Source organism: Protopterus annectens, chromosome 1.part1 (genome assembly GCF_019279795.1).
Source record: "Protopterus annectens isolate FY-2018-M chromosome 1.part1, PAN1.0, whole genome shotgun sequence".
NCBI classification, from domain to species: domain Eukaryota; kingdom Metazoa; phylum Chordata; order Ceratodontiformes; family Protopteridae; genus Protopterus; species Protopterus annectens.
The window spans coordinates 1,986,521,313-1,986,544,885 of record NC_056726.1 but is presented as its reverse complement, the minus strand read 5'-3'; the positions used below and the strand labels follow the sequence as shown (position 1 = coordinate 1,986,544,885).

Below are 23,573 nucleotides of genomic sequence, written 5' to 3'. Positions count from 1 at the left end.
AGGGGGATGGAGGGAGGGACGTGAGAATAAAGGCGAGATAAACAACTCACATGGAACGTTATGGTGAGTACATAACTTCTTTATGTGAAGTTGTTAAATCTCACTGTTTATTCTCACTGATGGGTAGCGTCCGTAGCACCCGCAATCCTGGGTGGCTCACAGGAGTACATTTTTCAGGACCGTGGAACCAAAAGAAGACCTGTCCCTGGAAGCCTTATCTATTTTGTAATGAGTGATAAAGGTATGAGGTTTAGACCAAATGGCTGCAGCACAAATGTCGTCAAGGGGCAATTTAGCTTGAAAAGCAGAAGATGTACAAACGGCTCTGGTTGACTGAGCCTTTGCTTTGTGTGGCAAAGGTATGTTAGCATTTGCATGAGCAAATGAGATACAATCCGATAACCATTTTGCAAGGGTTGTCTTAGCCACTGGTCTACCTTTTCTGGCGTCCGAAAAGGATACGAAGAGTTGATCTGATTTTCTAATATCCTTAGTTCTATCAAGATGAAAACTGAGCTGTCTATATACGTCAAATTTGTGTAGCATGTATTCCAATTTGTTGGAATGGTTGGGAAAAAGGACTGGCAACTCAATTACCTGATTGATATTGGACTCGGAACAGACTTTAGGCAAAATGGAGGGGTTTGTTCTGAGAGATACTCTATCAGCAAGGAAAATCATGTAAGGAGGTCTGATAGATAATGCTTGAAGTTCTGACACTCTGCGGCAGAAGTAATGGCCACTAGAAAAAGTTTTCCAGGACAAAAATTTGAGATCACAAGATGATGCTGGTTCGAAGGGGGGAAGAATTATTTGAGACAGCATAAAATTCAAATTCCAGGAGAATAAGGGATTTTAACAGGAGGTCTCGTGAAAAAAACCTTTAAGAAAAACCTTAGATAACTTTTGGGCCATAACATTTAACCAATCGAATCCAAGGTGGAAATTTGATATGGCGGCTAACTGAACCCGAACTGTGGCAGCTGCTGCTCCTTTCTTAAAAATCATTGTCAAAAACTCTAAAATGGATGACAGAGGAGCTCGGAAAGGGTCAATTTTTTGTATACTGGCCAAACTGAGAACCTTTTCAACTTACTGCAATATAGTTTTCTGGTGGATAGCTTATCAGAAGACAATAGAATTTGTCTTGTGTCATCTCAGAATGAATGAAGCCTGGCTATTTGGGGAAGTGGATCAGCCAAGCAGTCAGCTTTAGAGACTGCAATGAAAGATGGAGGTCCCCTGACGGGTGTGTCAGGAGGTCTGGAACTGGGTCCAAGATCCATGGATCCTCCAGCAGATGATGGTGAAGGAAAGGGAACCAAATCTGTTGAGGCCAATGGTGGGCTATGAGGATAACAGTCCTTCCCAGTGATTTTGCTTTCTGTAAAAACCTGGGTATCGATGGAATAGGTGGGAATGCATATAGGAGACCGGAGGCCAATCGTGTATGAGTGCGTCTCTCGGGGGATGTCCTGGAGGTAGTAGCTTCTGCATTTGGTATTGATGTCACTGGCAAAGAGGTCACAGGAAGGCTTGCCCCATTTGCGGAAAGTCAAGTCCGCAACATGTTCACTGAGAGACCATTTGTGAGGCAACAGGATCGCCCTGCTCAGCTTGTCCGCTATCACACTGGATTTCCCCGGGATGTGCGTTGCTAACAGAAAACGCTAGGATGACACAGCCCATTGCCATACTCTGAGGGCTTCTTGACAAATGGGGTAAGACATGGTTCCTCCCTGTTTGTTCAAGTACCAGACCACTGACATGTTGTCTGTCTGAATTGCAATTGTCCCTAGAGGAAGAGAGTCCTGGAAGCACTGCAACACCAGAAGTACTGCTCTCAACTCCAGAACATTGATATGCAGATGTAACTCTTGATCCGTCCATGTGCCTTGGGTAGTCTTTCCCTGAAAATGCCCCTCCACACCCAATCAGGGAAGCGTCCACGGTCACAGTGGCTACTGGGGGTGGGAGCACAAAGGGTCTTCCTATTGTGACATGAAGAGATGTCAACCACCACCATAGGTCTCTCTCTTGCAAGAATTTGTGATGAGAATCATATGAATCATTGGTAACTTCTGGTAAGACCATTGAGAGAACAGGAGCCACTGAAGAATTCGCATATTCATCCTTGCGAGTGGAATGGCTAGAATTGCTGCCACCATCAAACCTAGTACCTTCAAGACCTCTGCGGCTGTAGCTCTGTTCTTTGACACCAATGAGTTGACATGTGAGACCCTTTTGACTGCAAGCGGTAGAGTGGTGGTTGAGGTATCTAACTCTGGTCCGATAAAGACAATATGCTGCGATGGCGACAAGGCAGACTTTTCGAAGTTGACTGTAATACCTAAGTGGTGGCAGAGTGTCAGAGTAGACTGTATTGCCTGAATCAATTGATGCCTGGTGGTAGTGGTGAGGAGCCAATCGTCTAGATATGGAAGCACCTGGAATCCTAGACGCCTCAGGTGAGCCGTGACCACTGCCATGCATTTGGTGAACACTCTGGGGGCTGTAGTGAGACCAAAGGGCAGGGCTCAAAACTAGTAGTGATTGGCTCCCAGCTGGAAATGCAGATGATCTCTGGAGCATCTGTCCATCTTTATGTGGTAGTACGCGTCCTTGAGATCAATGGAGCACATCCAATCACCTTTCCCTAGAAAGGGAAGAATGGCCTGAAGCGTGACCATTCGTAATTTCTCTTTTTTTACAAATTGGTTGAGTCTGCTGAGGTCCAAGATAGTTCTCCAGTCTCCTGTTTTCTTTGGAACCAAAAGGAATCTTGAGTAAGTTCCGAATCCAACTTGGTCTGCTGGGACTGGCTGGATAACTCTTTTTTTCTAGCAACTTGCGGACCTCTATGGTTGTTTGTTCCCTCAGACTGGGTGGAATATCCAGGATTGTGTTTACAGCAGTGGGAGGGGAAAAGAACAGTATGAACTACCCTCTGGAAATGATGCTTTGTACCCAGGTATCGAACGTTATGTTTAGCCAGGCTTCTGAGTACAAAGATAAGCGACCCCCGACTGCCTCCAGAGCCGGACAGCCAGGTCTCCTTTCAGGAGCGTTGGTAGGGCTGACCAGAGAAATGGCCTCTGTCACCCTGCTGTTGCGGACCCCCCCCCCCCGCTGCACGGACGGCATCTTCCATTATAACCCCCTCCTCTGCCTCTAGAGGGGGTTTCTCCATGTGTATCTTGAAAGGCTCCCTGTGCTTTTCGGAACCACATTTTTCCGCCCTTAGGACCCTCGGGATAGGGCCGAGTAGGGGGTAGAAAAATGGACTCCAACAGCAGATAGAGTCTTGCCTTCCTGCTCACACCTGGTTAGAGTTTCCTTTACTTTGGGCCCAAACAGGGATGAGCCATCAAATGGGGTGTTGATAAAGGAAGACTTGAAAGGCTCCGCAAAGGAACAGAGATGCATCCAGGCTTGTCTACGCAGAGCAATGCCTGAACTAGTGGCTCTACTCGAACCATCAGCTGCATAAGATATGAGGCGCATGGATGAGTTCACAATCGAGTTTAGGGTAGCGAGCTATGTGTTAATTTTGTCGGCAACCCCTGCAGCTACCGTACCCTGGAGAGTATCTCCTAGATCTTTCAGGAGATCTCTTTGTAATCTTGTAAAATGGGTTAAATAGTTCAGTGATCGAAGGGAAAAAGTTGCTGAACTAAACATGCACTTCCCATACCTATCCATGATCCTAGAATCTCTGTTAGGATGGATAGATGAGACGTCTCAGACGTTTCCTTTTTGGTGGCTGCAGCCACCACCATGGCATCAACAGGCACTCCCTTAGTCAAAAAAGCTTTGTCCACTGGGGCAGAGATGAACTTATTTGGCTTTCGAGGGACAGGTTCTGTGGCCTCCAGAGAATCCCACGCCTTACAAGAGATCAGCTCCATGAGCTCATCGTAAGGCGGAGACACCCAAGAAGTGGAAGGTTGAGACCCGAAAGCCTTCAAGAGCACTGACTCATCTTCAGTAGGGCTTTTGGACTGCCAACTGCCCCTCTGATTAAGGATCTCTAATATCTGCGCAAAGGAGATATCCTCAGAGTGGGATCGAGGGGACCCTTCTGACTCATCCAAGTCAGTGTCAGATGTCACAGACTCCTGTGGGGAGTCCAAGTGCCTCCTCTTGCACAGTCTCTTCCTGGGTACCTCCTCAGTGGGGGGATCTGGGGAGGACTCAGAAGAGCAGGGGGCGCCCTGTGGGGCTATTTGAGGCTCAGGGTCTCTACGCTTGGGTGGACCGGTAGAAGCAGGAGCGGACACAGGCGCTTGAGGGGAGGAGGAAGCCAGACCTGATGCTGATGATGTCTTTGGAGACAGGACTCTCCTCATGGCATTGAACGCACCATGGCTCTGACGAGAAGGGGTAGACGGTCCGAGGGGACCGTCCAATCCTCCAACACCAAGGCCATGGGCTCCGAGCCCGAGGTAGGAGCCGAGTTCATCCGAGCTGAAGCCCCGCGAGGAAGAGTCAGCACCGAAAAATCGGTACGACTGTCCTCCCCAGACCCGACAGGAGAGTGTCGGCTCCTAGAGTCCCCGGTCAGCGCCGAGGACATTCGAGTAGATGGAACTGATAACACCGGTGCAGGTCTTGGCTCCACAGGCTCAACACCTATCAGGTCGGGCTCCTTCGGCTCCAAAAGTCCAGTACGGCTTGGAGGAGGAGTAGTCAAGTCCAGGTTAATGGTCTTCGGCTCCGACGAAGGCGTCAGAGACGACAACAATTTAGCAAGGCCTGGTGCCCGTAGAAGCTTCTGCACTAGCCGGTCCATATCCATATCTGAGAGGCTGACAGAAGACTTCGAGGAGTGCACCGAAGGTGCTGATTGGAGCAGAGGAGATGAGGGAATCTCAGAGACCGGCTCCAAAACTGTGAGCTGGCTCCGAACAGAACGGACACTCAGTTCCGAGGACAGTGGAACTGATGACCCTACACCCTCCATTTTTTTAGTCTTTTTGGATACTTTCGAGTCACCTGAGGATTTAGAAGATTTTGAGGATCTACTAGCACCATCCTGGTCACCCAGCGCTTCGGAGAAAGGGTGCTGAAGTAAACCCGTGTCTACTAATTTTCTCCTTCTCTCCAAAAGTACCCTGGAGGAGAAGGAGTGACATATACTGCAAGAGTCTTGGAGGTGTTTAGCCCCCAGACAATAAACACATTGAACATGCCCGTCAGTAACAGACATTTTTTGTCCACAATCCGGACATTTCTTGAAGCCAGAGTTTGGATGAGGCTTCTCTTTCTCATCAGACATTTCTATATCAGATTAAACAATTTTAAAGAATTAAACAACACTTTTAGAATTATCTACCAAAGTACACCTAAGGTTAAATACAAGGCCAACTCTTAGGCCCAACACTATAGAAAAACAGAAGCCAACAAAGGGCACTAATCTAAAACTAAGTCTAAGTCTAAAACTCTAGAGATTTTATATATATATATATATATATATATATATATATATATATATATATATATATATATATATATACTATCCTATAAAGAAGTGAAGAAAAAAAGTTTTTAAACTTGCACATAGAAGAATCTATCGATTAATAATGGTCCGAGCTCCGAGCTCTCTGGAACACCGAAATCTGTGCCGTGGCAAACTAGATCTGGGGTAATTTCAGCAGTGCATCATGGGATAAGTGGCTTGGACTCGAGCTACTGGCAAACCTTGAGCTTTGCTATTGGCCGTGTTGGAGCAGAGGACCATCAGTGAGAATAAACGTCGAGATTTAACAACTTCACATGCCATATTATCACCTACATGAAAACTGGAAATCGCTGCAAGTTTGACTTTAACTATAGAAGAACTGGCACCTTGCTGAAAAATCCCTGCCAGAAATACCTAAACCACCGAGACCGGGGCAGTGAAGGGATCTAGGGCACACTGTGAAGCCCAGATCGAAAAACGTTTCCATTTGCTGGAGTACAACTTTCTAGTGGAAGACTTAAGAGCAACCACCAAAATCTTTTTGACAGGTGAAGATAAGCTGGGAGTCCTGACTATCAAGGGAACTGGAGCAGCCAAGCAGTAAGCTTCAGACTGCCCAGGTCTGGATGGGGAATCCCTGACAGATGAGAAATAAGATCTGGAACTGGATCCAACGTCCATGGTGGAGCCACCAAATGAGACCACAGAGAGGGGAACCAGACTTTCCGAGGCCAGAATGGGGCAATGAGGATAACTGCGCTCCCCAGCCTGCGAGCTTTCTGAAGGAATTTTGTAATCAAAGGAAGAGGAGGACAAGCATATAGAAGAATGGGGGGCCCAAGCATGAATCACAGCATCTCTGGGGGCTTCCCCCGGTGGAGGGTTCAGTGCGAAGAATTTGCTGCATTTTGCATTGGAAGGAGAGGTGAAGAGATTGCAGCAAGGCTGACCCCACTTGAGAAAGATCTGTTTCGCTACTGAAGGATTCAGAGACCACTCGTAAGACATCAGAATAGACTTGCCAAGCCTGTCCGCTAGAATGTTAGACCTCATGGGAATGTGCGTTGCCATCAGAAAATGGCCGGTGGAGATCTCCCACTCCCACACTCTCATGGCTTCATGACATAGAGGGTAAGACCTGGTTCCCCCCTGTTTGTTGATGTACCAGACCACAGACATATTGTCTGTCTGGATAGCAATCGTCCCTGGGGGAAGATGGCCATGGAGAGCATGCAATGCTAGAAGCACCACCCTCATCTCCAGGACATTGATATGCAATCTGATCTCACTGGGGGACCATGTGCCTTGGACTGTCCTTCCCGAGCAGTGCCACCCCCACCCTGCCACAGAGGCATCTATGGTCACTGTGGTCGAGGAGGAGGGAGGAAGAAAAAAGCAACCCTGAGCCAAATCTGGAGACTGAATCCACCACAGAAGAGAGTCCCTGCACACTCGAGAGATTCGAATAGGATGAGACAAGGGGAGATCTAATATGGACCATTGGACTACGAGAGTCCATTGAAGAACCCACACATGAAAATATGCCATGGGCAAGAGAATGATCATGGCTGCCATCGTCCCCAGTGCCCTTAATACCATTTCCATTCTCAGTGACTGAACCTGGAGAATGCAAAGGACATCTAGCTTCAGAGACTGAATCCTGTCCACAGTAAGAAAGACTTTGGTTTGAACTGTGTCCAGTCAAGCTCCAATGAAATCTAACACTTGAACCGGGGCCAGAGATGAATTGTTGACATTGATGGTAACAAAGGATGAAATAATTTATTTACAGTGATACCGCATTCCTATGGGATTGAAGCAGTCAGAGATTTTTTATCTCCACTGGCATCGAACTCTAACCTGATATGTTCACTACTTGAACTAATCTTGGAGAACAATGTATTCTCATATGGCAGCACTTATTATTAACAAGTATGGGGTGTAGCCATGGGCATCCCATGTGCCAACAGTTATTCGAACATAGTACTGGTACATTGGGAATCAACGCATGTTTTGTGCGTTAAGAACCCTTGGTCTACCAATATTATATACTATGGATGTTTTGTGGATGATTCTTTTATCCTCTGGAATGGGAATAAAGATCAGCTTAACTTTTTTCCTGAGTATCTTGAAACCACTACAGAGTCCTTGAAATTTACACTTTGGTACTCTAAGGATGAAACAGATTTTCTAGATATATGCCTGCAATTAGACCAAACCAATGGAATAAGTACGAGTGTTCATAGGAAAAGCACTTGGAAGAACCATTTTCTGCATAGGAATAGTATGCATCCTGGATTTGTCCACAGGAACATTTATGAGAATCCATTGATACGGATTTCCAGACTATGTACGGATAAGCATACATTCCAGGAAGAACACAGGCAATTAGAAGTAAATCTGTCTAATAGGGGCTATAATTGAGATGACCTGACAGCCAAAATCCACCCTGAAACTTTAAGACGAACGAAAGGACGTCCCTATTTCTCCAGATGTAGCACTGGCAATAGTAGTGGGGACTTATCCTTTGCCATTTCTCTATAAGCAAGAAAGGGAGAGTAAGAGGCACCCTAGTGGTGACCACATCCGCTACTCGCGAGACCATCACACAGTCTATGCAAGGCAGGGGGAAGGAGGGAAAGAAAGGCTGAAAACAAATTAAAAGCAACAACTCAGCTGGAACATTATGGTGAGTACATAACTTCTTTATCTGAAGTTGTTGTCTTTATTTGGTCTTCAACCTGTGAGATAGAGTCCCCAGCTACTAAGCAGCTCTCATGGAAGGATATTCCGGAACACCGCGGAGTCAAAGGATGCCCTGTTCCTGAATATGATGTCCAACTTATAATGCGAGATGAAGGTATATGATGAAGCCCAAGTGTACTCAGAGCAGATGTCAACTAATGAAACTCTGGACCAAAAGGTCGTTGAAGTAGCCATAGATCTTCTGGAATGTGCCTTCACATGACCTGGCAGGGATAAACCCCTAGCAGAATACGCCAAAGGAATACACTGGGAAATCCAACAGGCAATCATGACTTTCGATACTGGTTTCCCCAAAAATGGTTTAGAGTAGGAAATGAAAAGCTGGTCAGACTTAAAAATGATTTAGTCCTGTGCAAGTAAAAACATAATTGTCTGTGCACATCCAACAAATGCAATTTGTATTCTCCCTTATTTTGAAAATTTGGGGAAAAGACCCGGAGATTAGTCACCTGATTAATATTGGACTCCAAAGCTACCTTAGGAAGGAAAGATGGTTTAGCACGCAAGGATAAACTATCCTTATGAAAAGCCATATAAGGAGGCTTGACCGACAAAGCTTGAATCACCGAAACCCTCCTGGTAGAAGTAATAGCAACCAAGAAGGCCATCTTCCAAGATAAAAACTGCAGGTCCACAGAGGCTGCAGGCTCAAAGGGGGATGAAACTAGAGCTTGCTGAACTAACATGAGATTCCATGGCAGCTTAGGATCCTTCACTGTGGGCTGAAGAAGAAAGGTGCCTTTTAAGAATGCTTTGCAAAGCTTAGAAGAAGCTAAGGAAGCCATGTTATTACCTACATGAAAATTAGAAATTGCTGCTAATTGAACCTTGACTGTAGAAAAAATGGCACCTTGCTGAAAGATCCCTACCAAAAATTCTAAAACCACAGAAACTGGAGCAGTGAAAGGTTCTAGGGCACGCTGCGAAGCCCTGATCAAAAAACAACTCCATTTACTGGAATAAACCCTTCTGGTGGAAGACTTATGAGCCACCACCAGGATCTTTGTGACAGGTGAAGATAAGCCAGGAGTCTTGACTATCATGGGAACTGGAGCAGCCAAGGAGTGAGTTTCAGACTGTCCAGGTCTGGATGGGGAATCCCTAAAGGATGAGAAATAAGATCCTAAACTGTATCTAACGTCCATGGTGGAGCCACCAGGTGAGACCACAGACAGGGGAACTAGACTTGGCAAGGCAAGAATGGGGCATTGAGGATAACTAAGCTCCCCAGCCTGTGAGCTTTCTGTAGGAATTTTGGTATTAAGGGAAGAGGAGGATAAGCATACACAAGGCTGGGGAGCCAAGCATGAATCAGTGCATCTCTGGGGGCTTCCCTTGGGGGGGGGGGGGGTCGAGAGGCAAAGAATTCGCAGCAAGGCTGACCCCACTTGAGACAGATTTGTTTTGCTACTAAAGGATTCAGAGACCATTCATAAGGCATCAGAATACACGTGCTGAGCCTGTCCGCTAGAATGTTGGACATCCCCAGAATATGCGTTGCCACCAGAAAAACGGCCGGTGGAGATCGCCCACTCCCACGCACTCATGACTTTGCGACGTAGAAGATAAGACCTGATTCCTACCTGCTTGTTGATGAACCAGACCACAGACGAGCCTGCAACTCTAGAAACACTGACCTCATCTCCAGGACATTGATATGCAAACTGGTCTCGTTAGGGGACCACATGCCTTGGACTGTCCTTCCCAAGTAATGGCCTAGAGAAGTGGTGAGGGGAAGTCTGTGCTGGTGACCGGGTCTGAAACTCCTCCGGCTCTGGAGAGAACTGAGGGAAACAGAGCCGGGGGGATTCCATCCTCGGAGTCAACCTTACTTTAGTTGGACAGCCTGCTGAGGACGAGCAATTCAAGGATCCCTTTCTGGCCCTGTTCTTGGACTTAGAAGATTTGTCTCCATCCCCGGACCTCTTGGCAGGAGGTTAAGTCCCAGAGGATGAGCTGGAGACGGAAGCAGAAGCTGGGGTGGAAGAGGCCTGGACCCCGGTGGTAGGAGGGGGAAGAAGGCCCTTCAAAATTAACTTATTCCTCCTGTTCATCAGTGGACAACCTGATTAAACCCAGCACAGATGGAACAGGAGGTCTCTAAGTGGGCAGCCCCAAGACATTCAACACACAGAGTGTGGTCATCAGCCGGAGAGAGCTTGTGGCAACACTCTGTGCATTTTTGGAAGCCTGGTTGTGGGGATTCAACCACACTCCCAACCAAAAGGCCCAACACACACTCACGCACACAGAGACCACACATACGAGGTTAGAAAACAACAGTTTTTTTTTTGTTTTTTTAAACTGACGCAGAAAGAACAAGGGGAGGTAGAAAAAGAAAAGATTTAAGAAAGGCGTGTCAAAAAGGTAGAAAAAGTCACTTACCCTAAAACTGTAGCCTAGAGCAGAGATCGTGATGTAGACATGAAGCGTGGTAAAAAAGATCTGAATGGAAGAAAGAGACAGGGGCATTATGGGTACAGGAGGAGCTTGGATGAGATGCTGGATATGTAGCCAAGTCAGCTCCGTGCTGGATCCAGTAACCCACAAGCTGAAGATCCAGTGAAGACAACAAATTCAGATCACACTTTTTAAATCACTTCTCCATCTCCAACACTACATAAACTACAGAACAACCAGCAACAATGACTCACAACACCTAATGAGAGACACGTAAAAGGGTGGGAAGTGAAAAGGGCAACACAACACCACTTAACTACCTAACTACATAACTCCCTAAAGACACAAAGAACACAAGAATGACTCACAGAGGGTAAGGGAACGAAGAATTTTACCAAGATAGTGTGCTAACCTCTCTAAAAAGAAAAAGTTGAGCTGAGCCAAAGACCAAGCTGCAGACACAAATGGCAGCAAACTAGAACTGGGGAGTTGATGCAGGATAGTGGAGTTTGGGTAAGGGAGGCAAAGGCAAATCAGCTAAAGACATTAGAAATGACTGGTGTGGGATTTAACCTATAAAAATCTATGAAAAACACTACGTAATGTATACAAAATTACTAGCAAGTTTTATCCAGTGCATTCTCAAAATATCTGTCTAAAGTTATTTAACAATCCTAACTATCTAAATATACTAATCTTAAACTAGGAAGAAAACTAACTACCCTATAGGGAGGAATAAGCAGTAAATCAAAATATGGCTATCGATTATTGTGAAAAAGTTGGAGCTATCAGCAAACATATCTGGTGACAAACGAGATCTGAGGTAAATCATCTACAAGGAGGGAATTATGGGTAGGGGAGGTGTCAGAGCTCTCAGATCCAATAGTTTGTTATAAGGTGCCGAGGTCAGATCCAACCAGATCTGACATCCCACATGCTGAATCAGATAAAAATAGAAAACATCATATTCATACCTTCAAGAAATCTATTCTCTTGGCCACATTCATCATTATCCCCCAAACCATCTCCATGCTCCAGAAAAGATGGTTCATCCATGTCTGCATCAAGCACTGGAACAGTTGAACAGGATGTATCTGATCTCTGGTTGATGGTGGCTAAAAGGATTATACCAGAGGAAGCTGTAGCGGTAAATTGGGTAGTCAGAGTAATGACTGTTGGCTGCTACAGAGTCAACCACCATCAACTAAGGTGAAGACTGTGCCTGTGGATTTGGCCAGAACTCTCTGGTAAGTTATTTTTATTTTATATAAACTAAAACTATGCATGACAGGCCAGCAGGAGCAGGGTAGGTATCCATGCTGTGACTACGAAGGATGCTTTTAATGTGGCTAAAATTGCTGGAATGAGTTGATAGGAAGTTAAGTTGTCAAATAGTTTACATAAGCAGCACACTTCCACTTCCCACACAGAGTGTCCCCAAAACACAGTACCACATAAGCAATAGTCTAAAATCTTCTCAGAAACCCCTTAGAAGTTAAATTAGTCTGACAGAGGCAAATGGCAAGTTGTCACAGTGTGAATAGAAGCACTACATGTCCTCTAGTTGTCTATGACAAAATAAAACACTGCCCCACATTAAACTTTTATAAAATATTTACAAAGTTTACATAAACAGTGCATTTTTACATAAAATAATCCCCCACAACAGTTGAAGCTAAAAATAGTAGCCAAGACAGGAAACAGATGACAATAAAGAAGTACCCGGTTTCTTGAAGGGAACACGTCATACTTGCAACATAAAGGTAAAAAAAATACTTGTTTCACCTATATATAAATTATATTAAATATTTAAATTTTCTTTATGGAGGGGTGCCCCCAAAGGGAATTTATCTGCCAGAAAGGAGATGAGGGCTGGCTGCTGCTCTTCTGAAGCCTCTGAGCTGCTTATTCATGGGATGGCAAACAAGTACTGAACATATTCCACTCTGATTGCTGATTTTCTTTCTACAGGTTGACCAATCACCAGTCACTGCAAGTGTGGGAGGGAGACAGAGTTTTTAGAAGCTGACTGGTTGTGTCTTGGACAAGACACAGCCTACATAGCCTAAAGGCTACTACAGTAGTGGGAATGATGAACATCTAAGCCAAAGGGGGAATGGAGAAAGGAGATTTTACCAATAGGGATGACTGTAAGTAGAAGTATGGAATACAGGCAAGAGGGAGCTGGAATTTAATGGAGAAATTTAACAAGGAAACCAAGATATTGAGAGCAAATAACTGGAGAGTAAGATAACAGAAAAGGATGGGGCCAAGTAGAATTATGGCCTTTAGATTACAGAGTACCTTCTATACCAAAGACTGGTAACAGAATATAGGCAAAAAGACATGGATAGTGGAGTAAAAGACCAGCTATGCAGTGTTTTAAGTTGTGTTTGGAATAGAGGAAGATTTAAAAAATGGATAATTAGTAAGGCTTATAAAATATTACATACAATATGAACCAAAACTGGTTTGTAAATATAAACTTTACATATTATATCTTTAGTTATATCAGACAAACAATTACCTTTTCTGTATCTTCTAACTCTGCTTCATAGTTATGTAGAATAATCCCTACTGTATTTTCTATTTCTGACCGAAGACATGGCATATTTAGGAGCTGAAACCTAGAAAAAAAACATATCTGATTTTAGCACAACATATCACATGCAAAACACCTACATCATGTCTTTGAGTATTTGCTCATTTGGATTCTCAGTAATAAACAATGTGGTCAAGGTAGTGTAGTTGTGTAGGTAAAGTTATCATAATAGTAGCTGTTCTTATAGTTCACTGTTGCAGTAGGTAAAACTACTTGGATCCAGACCCACTGCAACCAGGCAGCTTTCAAAGCTAAGGGTGCCTCCATGCACTTTAACTCTAAGAAGCTCCAAAGGAGGTCCATTTAAAAAGATAATTAGTGCACAAAAAGTTCAGAGCTTTCTTGCCTAATAAAGAGAAGAAATAACACAGAAGGGAAAATGCTATGAAATGAAACAAAGGGTAAACTATATACACAAAAGAATATACTACCACACTCTGGCAATACAACACAAATAGTAGAGGGATGGAGGGAGGGGGTGCTACTGCAACAGTGATCCATATAAACATTACTGTTATGCTAAATATACTTACATAACTGTACTATATTTAATATTAGATCACCATTGCACTAGACTAAGCTATTTGGGTAGACTACCATAGCCTGGAAACTAGGTTGGGAGGAGGTAAAGAAAAACTAACAATCCAGGAGCCCCTAAGCATTAACTCTAGCAAAGCCTGTTCTAGACCAGAAAAAGGAATCTAGCTTGTAGTGCTTTGTAAATGTATGCACATAGCCCCAAGTTGCTGTTTCCAGAATCCATTTAAAGTCCATCCCTTTCCAGAAATCCGCAGTAGATGCCAAAGCTCTGAAGGAATGGGCCCTAACCCTGTCTGGAAGTGACTTATGGTGAAAATAACAAAAAGCAATAGCATGAGACAACCATCTGGAAACTGTCTGCTTTGACACTGGCTGTCCTTACCTCTTCCTTTCCTAGGCGACAAACAGCTGATCACCTTTGCTGAAGATATCAGTTTTGTCTAAGTAGAATCTGAGCTGCCTGTGAATATCCAGAATGTGAAGAATCTTTCTTCCTTGTTCTTGGAGTCAGGAAAAAAAAGACAGAAGGACTGAAAGACTGTCTCAAAGTAAACTGAAACCACTGTAGGCATAAAAGAAAGCTAAATTCTCAAAGAAAAGCTGTCCTTGTGAAAAAATGAGGTAAGGTTGATTCACCATAAGTGCTTGTAACTCAGACACTCAGATTAATGAGTAAAAGTCTTCCATGTTAAGAACCTCATATTTGCCCAATGAGCTAGTTCCAGTGGTAGAACAGTAAGCTTTTCAATCACATATTTAAGAACACAAGGAGGAGTCACCTGTTTTCTAGGTGAACAGATATGCAAAATCGCTTTCAAAAAATGTTTAACTTGAGCATAGGAAGAAAGGTGGAATGCAATAGCAAACAAGCAGGAATGTATCAAATGAAATTTGAGAGAGGAATAAGAAAGGCTAGAGGACAGTAACTCACACAGATAAGGCAGCCAGGCCTGAGGACAGCCTGGTTCTTGGAATGGCACCAGCTAGAAAATCTTTTCCACTTACAAAAATATGATTACCTTGTAACAGGTATTTAGTCTCCTTTACTACCTGCTGCATGTCTACAGAAAAAAAGTGCCTCAAAGGTATCAAGACGTCTATCATCAACGCAGTTAATGAAGAGTTTTCAGGCTGGGATGTATCAAAATAACCTGTCTTGTGTGAGTAAATCCAGACTATGAGGAAGCTTCTGGTAATTTCCATTGGCCAGTTTAACAAGGAGAAACACTGTTGGCTGGACCATAAGGAAGTCAACACCACAATCTTTAGGGAGTCCTACTGGATCTTTAAAAACAATGAACATCAGCAGAAAGAGTGAAAAGGCATAAAGGAGCATTCCTGTCTATGGGAATGAGAATGCATTGGACTTTCAAGTCTAACTGCAAGGAATCCTGGAGCAGAATGTCTTTAGTTGTCTGTTCTGAGAGGAGGCAAACAGATCCAACTGATGTGTTCTCCAAAGATGGATCAATTCTTGGAAGACCCCGGGGTGAAGTTTCTATTTTTGATGATCTGTTCTGGTTCTGCTTAAGTTGTACGCTACAACATTTTACTATGACAGAATGTATGAAACATTAAAGTTATGTCCTCACCATAACTATGCACTTGTGTTGTCCATTTTCATTCTTCCTCAAGTGATGTGATCTGCCCTTGGATTTGGCTTAGTCGCATTTATTAGACTCTCAAATCCAGCTCTCAAGCTCCTCCATTTATCCATAATGCCCAAGCTGCCCTGCAATTCCTCAGACTGAGTTTGCTGCCGCAAAACAAACAGAAAGAACTAGTCTCAGGCCAAGTTGGAAGGCTGCTTGAAAGAACTGGGGCTCAAACATGGAACAGAGGTTCCACAACAATCATAACGTCACTCAAGGAAGAAAAGAGAAGCAGAAAGAGGATGGGAAGTTAAGGAAGAATGAAAATGGACAACACAGATGCATAGGTATGGTGAGTACATAACTTTAATATCCGATATTCTCATTTTCATTCATTCCTCAACTGATGGGACAGACTCCCTAGCTACGTGAACCTTGGGTAGCCCTCTTGGAAGGATATTCCAGACTACTGCAAAACCAAAGGCAGCCCTTCTTCTGGAAGTCAAATTCAATTTGTAATAAGCAATACTCCAGTCTTCAAAACAATCATAGATCCAACCCCCAAAAATGTTGGAACAGTATATCTGCTCTCCTCTCTCCTGGTAAAGAAGACAATCCCTGCCCTGACCCTAACTCTCCAGATCATATCTTAGCTACCCAATTCAACTCTTTCTTTATTGATTCAATAGCCAGGCTCACCGCATCATTCTCCAATAACACTTCTACTCCACCCTCATCCCACACCCTCAACTCTAGTGTCACTGACATCAACACTACTCATCTCCTCCCCCTTTACCTTATAACCCATCTCTCTACATACCTTAAAAAACTTCTTCTAAAACTAAAACCATGCTTTAATGCCTCAGACAACCTTCCATCTAACTTTCTTAAGCTAGCTGCTGATGGCGTAGCCCTTCCCATAAGCATATTTATCAACCATTCAATCCAAGAATCCTGTGTACCCCTCCTCTGGAAGAAAGTGTTCATCATTCCCCTCAACAAAGGAAGCAGCAATACTGAAATCTCCAACTTCCATCCTATTGCCATCCTGTCCCCTATCTCAAAAGTCATTGAAAAATGCATACACTTGCAATTCCTTCCCTACCTCCTAGACAATCACCTTCTTTCTCCAACTCAACATGGATTTAGACCTGGACATAGAACTACCACTGCCCTTCTCTCCTTCTTTGACATCATCAACCACACCCGTGACTCTGGCAACATTGTATCTACCCTTCTCCTAGACTTATCAAAGGCCTTCGATACTGTTTCCCACAACCTTCTCTTGTCCAAACTCTGTCTTCTCAATCTCACCTCTTCTCTATTAACTGGTTTTCCAGTTACCTTTCTAATAGACAACAACCCGTCAAGTGGAACAATAGTACCTCCTCCTTCTTTCACACTTCAACAGGAGCTCCACAAGGCTCAATACTGGGTCCCTTACTTTTTAACATATTCATTAATAATTTTCATCAGTGCATTCCTAATACCAAACTTGTCCAATACGTACGCGGACAATTCCACCATAATTTGCTATGCTGAATCTCTCCCCAAACTCATGCAACTAGCACAAAATGCCTTATCTTGTACTGAGTCTTGGATACTGAATGATTACCTTGCTCTCAATGCATCCAAAACCAAAATCATGATCTTTACCTCATCTAAAAATACCTCTATCCTTCTCCATAGTCAGTCAGAATCAGATTCCCATTTAAATAGTCTCCCATACAAAACTTCTAGGTGTTATCATTGACGAACATTTAAAGTTTGACATTCATATACAAACTAGTATTAAGAATACACACCAAAAGCTCAGAATGTTGTATCGTCGCAGCGGTTATCTCACTCGCTCATCCAAGGCATATACATAGAAGCTATGTCCTTACCATAACGTTCCATGTGGAGTGTTCATCTCGCCTTTGTTCTTACACATGGGTTCGGAGCCGATCCTCGGCTCCGTGTCGGCCGCTTGCAAGCTCTGCATCGAGAAGAAGCTTGAGACAACCTAATACCCACAATCCCCCTCTGCCTTTACCTCAGATCTAGTTTGCAAGCAAACCAGCAGTCAGAGAGAGAAACACTCATGCCAATATACACATATGTACAGAAACTAAGAGTCTCTATATATATACATATATATATATATATATATATATGTATACATGCCAACTATATATACAACAACTGCAATGCAGAAGCAGAATGCCCCAGACCAGGCACCAAACTGAACGTTCTTCCTAAGGGTGGGAGGGTGGGAATGTAAGAACAAAGGCGAGATGAACACTCCACATGGAACGTTATGGTAAGGACATAACTTCTATATGTGATAGTGTTCAATCTCGCCGTTTGTTCTTACACATGGGTAGCGCCCCTAGCTCCTTGTTCCTGAGGAACTCACGGAAGGACGTTCTTGAGCACAGTGGAACCAAAGGTTGCCCTGTCCCTAGAAACCTTGTCTACCTTATAATGAGAAATGAATGTATGTGGTTTAGACCAAGTAGCAGCCGCACAAATAGCATCTAGTGGTAGGCGAGCTGCATGAGCCAGGGATGTAGACACTGACCTTGTGGAATGTCCTTTGGGTTTGTGCAAAAGAGTTTGATCTGTAGAATCATAGACATAGATGATACAATCAGTTAACCACTTAGAAAGAGTTCTTTTAGTAACCGCTACTCCTTTTCTGTTATCAGCAAAGGCTACAAAAAGTTGATCAGATTTCCTGTGATCTTTTGTTCTATCCAAGTAAAACCTTAGTTGTCTGTGGACATCTAATTTGTGCAACATATACTCCATTTTATTGGAGTGATTTTTGAAGAAAGTGGGTAATTCAATGGACTGGTTAATATTGTTAATAGAACAAACTTTAGGAAGGAAGGATGAATTAGTGCGAAGAGAAACTCTGTCAGAGTGAAAGATCAAATAAGGGTGTTTAATGGAGAGAGCTTGAAGTTCAGATACTCGCCTAGCGGATGTAATGGCTACTAAAAAGAGAGTCTTCCACGACAAAAATTTTAATGGGCAAGAGGAGGCTGGTTCAAAGGGGGCAGCATCAACTTAGATAATAATAAGTTTAGACTCCAAGGTGACGTAGGAGATCTAATTGGTAGTCTAATATGAAAAGACCCTTTTAAAAAGGCTTTACAAAGTCTGTGGGCCATAACTGGAGCCCCACATTCTTCCACATGGAAGTTAGAAATGGCAGCCAATTGAACTCTTAATGTGGCAGGAGAAGCACCCTGATGGAACAATTCTGTTAAAAACTCTAATATTTTATTCAAAGGAGCTATAACAGGGTCCACTTGCTGTGTATTCGCCCAGAATACAAAGCGCTTCCATTTACTAGTATATGTTTTAGTAGTGGAAGCTTTATGAGAAGCCACTAATATATTTTGAACTGCAGGCGAAAGAAGATCAGACCTGGCTAAGTTGGGAATTGGAGCAGCCAAGCTGCTAAATGGAGGGACAAGAGCGAGGGGTGGGGAGCCCCTGACGAGTGAGTCAATAGATCTGGCTCTGGGTCCAGGATCCAGGGTCCCCGAATGCAGTGTGTCATGAGGAAGGGAACCAAATTTGACGAGACCAGAATGGGGCAATGAGGATTATTGTCCTGTGTAGGTTGTTGGCTTTCTGGAGAAACTTTGAGATCAGGGGGAAGGGAGGAAATGCGTACAGGAGACCCGGGGGGCAATCGGGAATCAGTGGGTGCCGGGGGACTGGCCCTGGAGGGTAATAGGGCAAAGTAGCTCCTGCATTTGGCGTTCATTGGAGACGCAAACAGATCGCAGGAAGGCTGGCCCCACGCGAAAAATCTTTTCGCAACTGACTGTTTTAGGGACCACTCGTGCGGTAACAGTATTGCTCTGCTCAGCCTGTTGGCTATGACGTTGGATGACCCCGGGATGTGCGTTGCTATCAGAAAGCGACCCATGGACTCCGCCCATTGCCAGATTCTCATGGCCTCTCTGCATAGCTGATAGGACTTGGTTCCCCCTTGCTTGTTTATGTACCAGACTACAGACATGTTGTCCGTCTGAACTGCAATAGTTCCCAGAGGAAGAAGGGGAGCAAAGTGTTGCAACGCTAGGAACACTGCCCTCAACTCTAGAACATTGATGTGCAGATTGTACTCTAAATTGGTCCATTCGCCTTGGACTGTCTGTCCCTGAAAGATGCCCCCCCACCCTATCAGGGAAGCGTCCGTGGTCACCGTAGCTGTCGGAGCGGGTAGCACAAATGGTCTCCCCTTGGAAAGGTTGCAAGTCTGAAGCCACCAGTCTAGGTGTGATTTGCATGTGTTCGTTATAAGAATCTCGTGTGTCAGAGGTAGTTGTTGGAACGACCATTGTGCAAACAGTAGCCATTGTAGGACTCTCATGTGCAGTCTTCCCAAGGGTATTGCAATAAGAGAAGCTGACATGAGTCCCAAAACCTTCAGTACCAGTTTTGCTGGGGATTTCCTGGACAAAAGAAGAAGACGTATGTGAGTCTGAAGTGAAAGTATCCTTTCTGGAGGAAGTCTTAGAATTAACTGATGTGTATCTAATTCCGCTCCTATGAATAAGATACGCTGTGATGGCTGTAGTAAGGATTTTCCAAGTTTACGGAAATTCGAGGTGAACACACAGTTGAAGAGTGTAGTCTCTGGCCTGTACTAGTTGACGCTGGGTGGTGGCAGAAAGGAGCCAGTCGTCCAGATACGGAAACACCTGGAATCCTAGGCGTCTCAAGTGAGACGCTACCACTGCCATGCATTTGGTGAAGACCCTGGGGGCTGAGGTCAGACCAAAGGGCAGGGCTCGAAACTGAAAATGACTGGCACCCAGCCGGAAGCGCAAATGATCTCTGGATGCCCTGGCCATTTTGATGTGGTAGTATGCATCCTTCAGATCTATTGAGCACATCCAGTCGTCCTTCTGTAAGAATGGAAGGATCGATTGAAGCGTGACCATTCTGAACTTTTCTTTCTTGACGAAGGTATTGAGGTCGCTTAGGTCCAGAATGGGCCTCCAGTCCCCTGTTTTCTTTGGAACTAAAAATAACCTTGAGTAAGTTCCGAATCCTCTTTGGTCCACTGGGACTGGTTGGATGACTCTTTTTTCTAGCAGCTTTGAAATTTCTATAGCTGCTGGCTCTCGCAGATGGGGCGGCACATCTGGGAGTCTTTTCTTTGGAATGGGATAGGATAGAAATGGTATATTGTAACCTCTGGTAACCACGCTTTTTACCCACTTGTCTGTAGTTATGTTTTGCCAGGCCTGAGGGTATAAAGCTAGCGACCCGACTGCCTCCAGAGCAGGACAGTCGGGCCTCCTCTCAGGAGTGCTGGAAAGGTTTACCAGGGAGTGTATCCCTGTCACCTTGATTCTGCGGACCCCCTCTGCCGCCAGGGCGGCGTCTTCCACCTCTGCCCCCTCCTCTGCCTCTAGAAGGGGCATCACCCTGTGTGCCTGGGAAAGATCCTTGGGGTTTTCGAAACCACATTTTTCCATCACGTTGCCCTTTGGGGTACGGTCTGGATGGGGTGGAAAAACGGACTCCGACAGCAGACAGAGTCTTTCCCTCCTGCTCACACCGGGTAAGGGTCTCCTTTACTTTGGGGCCAAAAAGAGTGGCACCGTCAAATGGGGCGTTAGTAAAGGAAGACTTGAAGGCTTCCGCAAATGAACATAAGCGCATCCAGGATTGTCTGCGAAGAGCAATCGCTGAAGCTGCTGCCCTACTCGAACCTTCGCCGCGTAAGAGATCAGCCTCATGGACGAGTTCACAATGGATGTAAGGGTATTAAGTTGCGCTGTCACTTTCTCTGAGACAGCAGCATCTGTAGTACCCTGGAGGGTATCTCCCAACTCTTTGACTAGATCCTCTGTAGTCGTGTAAAGTGGGTCAAGTAGTTCAGGGATCGCATGGAAAAAGCCGCTGAACTAAAATGTGCTTCCCATACCTGTCCATAGTCCTAGAATCTTTATTAGGGGATGGACAGATGAGGAAGATTCCGACATCTCCTTTTCGTGGCGCTGCCACCACCATAGCGTCCACTGGAACTCCTTTTGTTAAGTAAGTCTTGTCCTGGGGTGCAGTGATATACTTATTAGGCTTCCTAGGGACTGGTTCCACTGTGTCAGGAGCCTCCACGCCCTTGAGCAATAAGTTCCATTAATTCATCAAGGGCGGAGTGACCCAGGAGGAGGAAGGGCGAGCACCAAATGCCTTCAGCAATACTGACTCATCCTCAGAAGGGGGAAGGGACTGCCAGTCACCTCTCTGTTTCAGGATCTCCAATATGTCAGAAAAAGAGACATCTTCTGAAGGTGACTTAGGGGACCCTTCTGACTCATCCAAGTCAGTATCGGATGTCAAAGATTCTTGTGGAGAATCTAAGTGTCTCCTCTTACACAATCTTTTCCTAGGGACTTCTTCGTGGGGAGCATCCGAAGAAGCCTCCGAGAAAGAGGGGGCACCCTCCAGGGGTGGCTGAGACACCGGTGCTCGACGCTTGGATGTAGCCGTGGGTGCAGAGGGGGATAACGGCCCTTTATGGGGAGGAGAGGTTGCTTCCACTGATGTGGTTGTCTGGGTAGACAACACCTTCCTCATGAGATCGAAGGCCCCCGGGTCCCGAGTCGAAGAATCTCCCGGTTCCGAAGAAATGGGAAGAATCCCCGAGACAGGCACCGAAGGCATCGACCCCGAGGACGGAGCCGAATCGATCCGCGCCGAGGCCCCGAGGGGAAGAGTCGGAACCGAAACGTCGGTTCGACTCTCGGCCCCGGAACCAAGGACAGATCGTCGGCTCCGAGACTCCGGTACCGGATCCGACGGAGTCGAGGTGAGAGGAACAGACCGAGAAAAGGACGGTTCTGGACCCGAGGGCTCCACAATCAGTAGATCAACCTCTTCCGGCTCCAAAGACTGGACAGGTCTCGGAGGAGGAATGGATGGAGACAATGGGAGGCCTTCAAGTTTCGACACCAACTGGGTGGAAACCGAAATAAGTTTGGATAGGGCCGAATGCTCCAATAACTTCTGTACCACACGATCCACATCGACATCGGAGAGCTTAGAAGAAGAACGGGTCGAAGGAACCGAAGACGGAGCCGACCTCAATAGTGTCGAGGAGGGAGCTCCATCACCGGTTCCAAGACTCGAGGCTCGAACTGACAACAGTTGAACACTCGGCCCCGAAGTCTGTGGAACCGGTGATCTAACTTTACTCGAAGAGCTCGGAGCCGATGACTTGGGCTCCGACGTCTTCGATTCCTTTGAGGATTTGGATGCCTGGTCTGAAGCATCCAGAGCCTCCTGAAAGGAAGGTTTTAATAACCCCCTGTCCATGAGTTTCCTGCGCCTATCTGTCATGACCCTCCCACTAAAAGAGTGACAAATTGAACAGTCCTCTTGTAAGTGGAGAGGGCCAAGGCAGTAGACACAGGAACTATGGTTGTCAGTAACTGACATTTTTTGGCCACACTGGCAACGTTTAAAACCTGATTTAATTTTCTCAGACATCTTGAAGAAAAAACAGGTAAGAGAAAAAAGGTCAAGTCCAGTAGAGAGACAAATCCAGTAAAAAAAGTCGAATCCGATATATAAGTCTAAATCGAGTAAGGGGTGGAAGGCCCCGAAAAACTCTAACAAGTTAATTAAACTTTAACGGTACCGAGTATTTCTACCTTACCACACACACATACACTATGTTACCAAATAGTACTTTTAGAATAATTTTTTTCTCAAAAACAACAATAATAAAAGTTATTCCTTATCTGAAGTTGCTCGAGCTAGATCCCAGTGATGCGAACGCAGCAGCGGCAAACTAGATCTGAGGTAAAGGCAGAGGGGGATTGTGGGTATTAGGTTGTCTCGAGCTTCTTCTCGATGCAGAGCTTGCAAGCGGCCGACACGGAGCCGAGGATCGGCTCCGAACCCATGTGTAAGAACAAACGGCGAGATTGAACACTATCACATCCTCTATTTCCTACCTCATCCCCTCTCTCTTATATGGAGCCCCTCTCCTCACCAACCTTCAATCCTCCCTAAAGTAAAAACTGTCATCCTGCTACAATAAAATCTTTAAGTTTGCTACTGGGACCAAATCCTCCTTCCACGACTGTGATGCACTCCACTCCTTGAATTGGGTGGAACTCCCCCACTCTCTTTCTTATATTCAACTAACTGCTCACAAACTCATTTCCAAACCCTCTAACTGCCTTTCCCT

At 45.0% G+C, this 23,573-nt stretch overlaps 1 protein-coding gene across 1 annotated transcript in view; it reads right to left on the bottom strand.

The window, feature by feature from the left end:
* The window catches only part of LOC122816787 (dynein axonemal heavy chain 8-like), a 9,517,065-nt gene that overhangs the window by 7,713,712 nt on the left and 1,779,780 nt on the right, over positions 1-23,573 (bottom strand). Inside the window, 1 exon segment of the mRNA XM_044089814.1 lies at positions 13,155-13,254. Coding sequence (XP_043945749.1) covers positions 13,155-13,254 — 100 coding nt within the window.